At 44.6% G+C, this 7298-nt stretch overlaps 1 protein-coding gene across 1 annotated transcript in view; it reads right to left on the reverse strand.

Annotated features, from left to right (window-relative positions):
* Window positions 1–4461, reverse strand: part of LOC138303653 (alpha-2-macroglobulin-like protein 1) — a 192945-nt gene extending 188484 nt beyond the window's left edge. Inside the window, exon 1 of the mRNA XM_069242956.1 lies at window positions 4312–4461. Within this exon, the coding sequence (XP_069099057.1) occupies window positions 4312–4385 (74 nt within the window). The 5' untranslated portion in view covers window positions 4386–4461. The remainder of the gene's footprint in view (window positions 1–4311) is intronic.
* Window positions 4462–7298: the final 2837 nt, after the last annotated feature.

Genomic DNA, 7298 nt, shown 5'->3' on the forward strand with positions numbered 1-7298 from the left:
CTACAGTAGCTGGTTAGGGACAGCTGGACAGAAAACCAGCTTTAATTCTATTTAGCGGTCCACACCCTGATTTCTCAAACATGAAAACTCCGGAAATTCCAACATGGTTGGTGTTGGTGAGGATAAGCAAAATGAAATAAATATGCAAAACGAACAATGGTTCTTTGCCCAGGATAGCTATTTGGATAAATTCTCACAGAAATGAATCCAACGTAACAGTTGGATCTAAAAACTCAAACCTTTAAATATCAAGAGAGATTTACTTTTATCATGATTAAGTGATGGTCCCATTGTTAAACAAGTTGGTTTAAATTTTAAGACTAAGGTTTTGCTCACATTCACTACTTTGTTTTTCTTTTTATTGCATTTAAAGACACAAGGACTTTAATTAATTTATGCTATTTGTACTTTTTCCAATATTGCATGACTTTGTAAAAAAAAGTAGCACTATGACACAGTATATTCTGCTTCTATATTAAAAAAAAAAGAGTTGACAGTAAGTGAGCTACACACTGCGGGTCACCATCGTGGGGCTAGCAACCCAGGAGGCTGGTTCAGGGCACGAGGTTGGATCCTATTTTACTGTCCAAGGAGTAGGACCTTCCCACTGACCCAATGCTTTTCAGAGAGGAATTCAAGGCATTGCCCCCTTGTTGGGTGCAGCTGAAGAGACTTGAGGCTTTCACCTGCGTGATGCCACTTCAGCTTTTTTTGTTATAGTTGTGGATTATCCCTAGGCCGTCATTGTCAGTGGTCGGTGATTTGCCCCAGCCCTTAGTGGAATGGATAGATGGAATAGATCTGAAATGTTCGTGCAGGAGCTGTATCAAGTTATGTGTGCCCCCAATGAGAGCTTGCATTATTCCACTTTTTGAATAGTTATGCATTGTCCTACTGTGGCAGGTGACCATGTAAATAACCCCATACAGTACGGCAGCCAGCCACAATTGCATGTGTGATTATTCCTCCTGTGTGAGAGTTACATGGAACATATCCTGGAACCTCAGGACCAGGGTGGAAACACTATGAATGTTTACGCATGGTAATGATTTATGTCCCTATAATACATGTGCACATCGGACCAGAATGCGAGACCACACCATCTCAGGTCGGAGACAATCTCGAAATAGATACACTGAAGATTCTTAGGTATGGAAGAACAAGGACATAGAATGGTTTGATGGCTTGCAACCCAGCTCTTTTAGTGTCAACGTGATGCCAAGGTTTCTGCAACCTGATGCCTTACTCCAGTAACACAACTAATATGCAATATCTGGCATTATTGCCCTCCCTTTCTGCAGAATCCATCAAACCTCTCAGAGACTGGCACTACCCAATAGTAATAAAGAAGAAATATCTTAATACTGTTTAGTACGGGAACCTTTCTTTGTGATAAATGCAATATAAAAGCCATTACCCTGGCTCCATGAGTCACAGTCTGCTGAGGAAATCTCCTGGAAAATGACACATGCTTTAGTCATCCTTCTCCCAAAAAAAGATATGCTGACCAGAATAATCACTTTAATTGCTTAGGCGCTTCAAGACTGCTATGTATGGCAAGGACTATAGAGACTATAGTGACGGCACAACTGTCAACCAAACCCCAGAAAATGTTGTGTTGCATGCTTGTAGAAAACCACAATATGCCCACCACACTCTGATACAACCAATCACACCATTTTCTTCTCAGCGGACACTCATCCACCTAATCATGCCCCATTACGCCCAAAACACCCTTTCCACCCTATCATACCTAATTCAGCCAACCATACACCCAAGCACCTGGTGATACCCAATTTAGACCAGAATTTGATCACACAACCTACCACACATTATCAACAGAGGACATGCTCAAAACTGCCTTCATACATAAGTCAGCCCAGCACACCCTCAACCACTGCCTTATCACAATCAGTCTAGCAAATGCTCATACGTGCTAACACACGTGTCCCAGCTACCCGGGAAGCCATCTACCACACTTCACAAGCTCTACACATCCTATGCTTGCCACATTCCTTCATCTCTTCGGGTCCTAGCCATACACTCACACTGCTCATCACACGTCAACTCAGCAGATGTGTTCTACCTTTCCATAAAGTGTTGCAACAGCTGCTCCCTACCTACCAAGCTACAAACCCTCATACACATGTCCAGTTGCCTATGAAACACACAAAGGTCAGATGGCATGACTATGAACCCAGGCACTATATCAACACCTTACAGTCACAACAATGGGACTTGGCATTTACCACTCCCCAAAGGAACCACATCAGCAGCCCCATCTGCACAACCATCAAAAAACAATATAACCCAGGTCCGAACTGGCCATAGGGCACTCAGGCAGTATCCAATGGGCTGGTGTTATAGGTCAGTGTCCTGTTTTATGGCCTGCTGGGTCCGTGTTGACTGTTATTTTCCTTTGATATTAAAACTGACATTGCCTGCAGCAAGTTCAACCCCATGCAGTCTTTCATACCTTGCATAACACTTGTACAGCATGGCTTTTGAGTTCAAAACTGCCACAGTTTGCAAACATGGGGCACTTTTTAGCTATCTAATTCACTAATGGGGGCACCTTTGTTTTGGTTTCGGGCCTATTTTCTGCCCCAGTTAGACCTTGTTTTAACCCACACCACCACCTGCTGACATCCCACCCCACACCCCAAAATACAAGAAAATAGATCTTCAACCTTCTGTTTGTAGTTACAAAGTATGGCAAGCAGGCACTCGTTTCACCACCACAGCCAAACCCCAAGGAAACAATAAGAGAACTCCCATATGTGTACCACATCAAATGCATGTAAAATATGTCTTACAACAGAAACACAACAATACACACCCCTAACAATATTGGCACCTTCCTCCCATGCGCAACAGATCATCTCCATCAAACAACCCATCTCTCCTTTGTGTTTCTTTCAATATTTTCACACTCAGCACATTAACCTACTCCCCATCCAGTGCCTGCGTGTCATCTGCCTCCTGCAGCACTCCTCCCCCAACGCGTCATCCTTGCAGGTGCACATATCAGTGCTCGCCCATGGTCCAACACACATGCTTCACAGCCACTGCCAACATACTGCTCTTAACACGCTAGTATACCACAATCTGGGTGTTCATTCTACCACATGAAGCCACCAGCTTAGAGGCTCTGCAATATACAGACATACTCCAGGCAAAAGGTAGATAATCACCAGCATCACACAGTCACCCTCAGTAAAATCCCTGCATCACAATACCAGTCACACAATAGCACCAGATGCATCCACCACCAGGGACCACATGGACAACATTGTCCTATACCTAAATCCACAACAGCCGTGTAAACCTCTCTGTCTCCCTAACCCCATCACAGCTCATTCTTCCATTGTGCCTTTGCTGCTGCTGTTAAATTTCTGCTCAGTCCCCGAACGCCACTGTGGCCAGCACTTTGTTAGCTCAGCAGAAATCAGTGTCTTATTCTGATTTGTGGACAGTGATACCCAGATGTTCAGAAACCAAAACCACCCGCCAATTTATTCCAGTGAAGAACAAGCACAACCAGAGGGCTATGAATTGCCACACTCAACACAAAATCACCGAAATCCATCCCTGCGTACAATCTACAGCTGCTGGTACACTGCAGGCGTTACACCACTAACACATTTTCCATCCACTCCATCACCAGAGCACCCAGACCAAGCCACACCTTTGTAGGCATCACTGTCATTGTTCAGTCATTCCCTTGTCTCCGGGGCGTCAGCCAGGCTTCCAGAAGGAAGTGCCACAGAAAACAGAATTCACAGGCTAAAGGCAAAGACGAATCCAGACAAGAGATCCTAAGAGACAGAGACACAGGAGAGTCCCAAAACGACAAAGTAAGAAATGTCAAAGATGGCAGTAGAGAAAACTCAGCAGTGCCAAAGGAGAAAGTTCAAAGTTTTCAAACCGAAAACTGGAGGATAAAACACCAGAGCCCAAAAAAACGAGGATGTAAGAGGGTTCAAATAAGACAGCAAAGAGAGCTCAAATTATAGAAAAAAATGTAAGACGGTACTTACAGAACAATAAAAGAAAACACCAGAGTAAGAGTTGCATGGAAAATACAGGGACAGATTAGGGAAGACAATGGAAACTTTGAAGGAGAGACTATGGAAAAAGAAGAAAGCTCAAAATCGGTAGGAACAACCTCAAGGAAACAAGTAAAAGCTTAAGGAAGACGGGAAAACACCTCGAAGAGACATGTAATAGTTCAAAAGAGGAAGGAAAAAGAGATCGAAGAATGCACAAGAGAAAGCGTATGAGAGGATGAGCTATAAAGTGGAAACTCACGGTGTTGCTCCGGATCCGGTGAGCAGGTTTAGCAGCAGCAGGCAGGGAAGGATGCCCGGTACCCAGGCCTTCATGGTGGCAGAAGAAGCAGCCAGACTGAGCCCTGGCCGGAGCCGGCCCTGATATACTGCCCAGACTCCCACACTCGCCCACAGGGGCAAACACCAGGCCAGGCAGGAGGTGAAGGCGGCAGGAAGAGGGGAGGAGCTGGTAAATATTGACCAAGTCCCTGATTGGCCATTCCTAAGGACTTCCTGAGTCCTGCAGGACGATTTCAACAGAGTCAACAAGAGTCTGTTGTCTGATGACCCTTTCATGGGAAGGGACTCCAGGTGAGGGCCAGAAAGCGGGTCCCTGGTAGATGCCTTTGGCTAGCTTTGCAACTCTGTTGAAATAGATGCTGTGCAGGCGTGCAGTAATAATGTTTTCAACAGCATGGTAAAGGTGTACCTTAGTGTGTGTTGTAGCTGTTCGTAAACTACGCATGGTCTGTCAAAACGTGAGAATACCAACCTACAGCCACCAGAGGCCTTCACTCAAGTGTACAGGCCCCATCTAATCCGTAGTCATACATGTTTATTCTGAATATTTTATTAGAACACCATAACACATAAATGCAATGCAAAACACGAGGCCTTTTAATGCCACTTACTTCACGTAAGGCAGAGTTTTCCAATGAAGATGTTTCCCGGTAGTGAGTTCTCGTTGCCTTTGTGATGGACCCTGCCCTGGCCTGGGGCATGATTACAGGGTTTCTTGCATTCTCACTGTGGACGTCAGCCATATTTGTTTCACAATATTCTATCACAATGCCTTAGCATCCCTCACCTAAGATGAAAGGAGGAAACAGAGGGAGTTGTGGTAATCCAACATGACTGTGTAGAATGCACTGTGACCTACAAGCTAGTTTTCACCCATACTCAAGTTTGTGAATACACCGTGCTCAATTACCCAAAGCTAGTCTTTTCTTCTGCGTGAAGTTAAGCACTTACCCCTGTAGTACTACATTTTCACCAACTAACAGAGGGTAGAGTGGATGGGAGAGGGCATAGGAGAAGCCACAGTGGAACATTCTGCATGGACCTGTAAATCATCAACCACCAGTTTCCAATGAATGATGCCATGGGGAGTTCTCACCAGCGTTCAAACTGAGTCTGACTGCAGCAAAGAATTAAAAATCTGCACAAGATTCTGCCTTAAGGTAAAGAAAAGGAACTTCATGTTTCTCAACCCATTGGTTTCCTTTTGAGGAGAGTATCTAGGTTCATATTCACCATCATACGACATTGCATCAGTGGCCACATCACCGGTGTAAGCTCTCGCTTCATTAAAGTTCTGCCATTTGGTTGGCCCAGAGAAATGTAAAAAGGAGACTGGTAGAATGCATGAATTAATCTTAGATGCCAGTAATTACTGTAGAATGCATTCATTCATTATGTCTTTGCCCGCCGTGCCTCTCCAGACAGGGAGCAACCATATGCTAGTGAGCATCAGTCCTGCTCCAATGAAGAAAGAGCAGTGCAGCTGCCAGGCAAGGTCCCTTCTGAATTAAAACACAAGCAGCCTCGGTTCAGCCTTGTTGGTCCTCTTCAGAGAGGTGCAGCTTGAGTCCCATGGCACATGGAAAACAAATTCAAGTCGGGGGCCTTTTGTTGCACTCCAGGTATCTCAATGACAAAAGCAACAACAAGTCACTAGTCTGTCCCTTTTTGTTTTGTGGGCCAATGCAGACAGAGACCAATCATACTGAATCAGCATCACATGACAGACCCGTCTTGTTCAATCCAAACAGCTTTGTCACCTCAGTTATAAATGGAAAGAAAAGCAACTCCAGATGGGTTTCAGCCTTGGTGGGCGCTTTATTAGTAAGGTGTAGCTTAAATTCTATTGGTCAGTAAGCCTTGGACCTCGTCTGGGCATATGCTTTGTGTTTACAGAGCATCCTTTCAGCTCCTGGGTTGCACCAAGTGCTTTTGAGCTGTATTGTCAAAGGATAACTGGGATTCTGCTCACCTTGCTTGCTAAGATGTCATAAAAGCCCATCATATTTTGTAGTGGGGTACTAAAATTGCTTGAAAGTGCCAACCCAAGCCATATCAGCAGTGCTTAATTTGTGCTTGTTGTTTCCACTGCTGAGCACCAGCACTTATTTTTGAGGGCCGAGGCTTATTCTTGTGCCTCAAGCATTTGCTGCAAGCAAAAGACACACATGGGAAAGACGGATGAAAAAGCGTCACAAAGGGAGAAAGTAGAAAGCTGCAAGAATGAGCTGAAGGGGCAGGGAGCGGGTTTTTATGGATTGAAGAGGCCCGAGATGGCCTCAGGATTACTTTTCCTGAGTATTCCGTGTTCACAAATTTAATTGCAGCAGCCGTGTGTTTGAGGATGGCTTTGAGCACCGGCACCTTTTTATTTACAAATTAAGCACTGCATGTCAGCATCCCCTTCACTTGATGCCCCCTGCCATTGGCGACCTCTTGCTCAGAATTCTGTGAATGTCCACTCACCATTCTGTGTGACTAGACTATATGCTCAAGATAGAGGAAATTAAAACAATCAATGGTAGGTCTGGGATGCTTCTGAAAAAGGATAAGCAATTTGTTCCTATATACTGTTCATATAAAAAGGTATCGAATAACCCTAGTGCGCATTTAATTCAACATGAGAATTGACTCTGCAAGCAGAGGCTGGTATCACTTAGTTCTACACACTGAAGCACAGACGTTTGACAGATGAACTACCACTTTATAAATGTATCAGCAAATAAAGGCCTGCTTGCCCATATCACGCTTCTCCCGAAACCTACAAGCCTTAAAATAGAGCCGACCTGTTCTCCTGACTTTAGGCTGACTCTGGACCTGCTCTATTGGCCTTTTCAAATGTATCTGCCTGCGCTCCTGAGTTTGCATTGGCTCTGTTGCAGCCCTAGCAGCATTTTAGAAGAAAGGACATTCCATTCAGATTGATCCTTTCAGTAGTAGGTGACT

Source organism: Pleurodeles waltl, chromosome 7, assembly GCF_031143425.1.
Source record: "Pleurodeles waltl isolate 20211129_DDA chromosome 7, aPleWal1.hap1.20221129, whole genome shotgun sequence".
NCBI lineage: Eukaryota > Metazoa > Chordata > Amphibia > Caudata > Salamandridae > Pleurodeles > Pleurodeles waltl.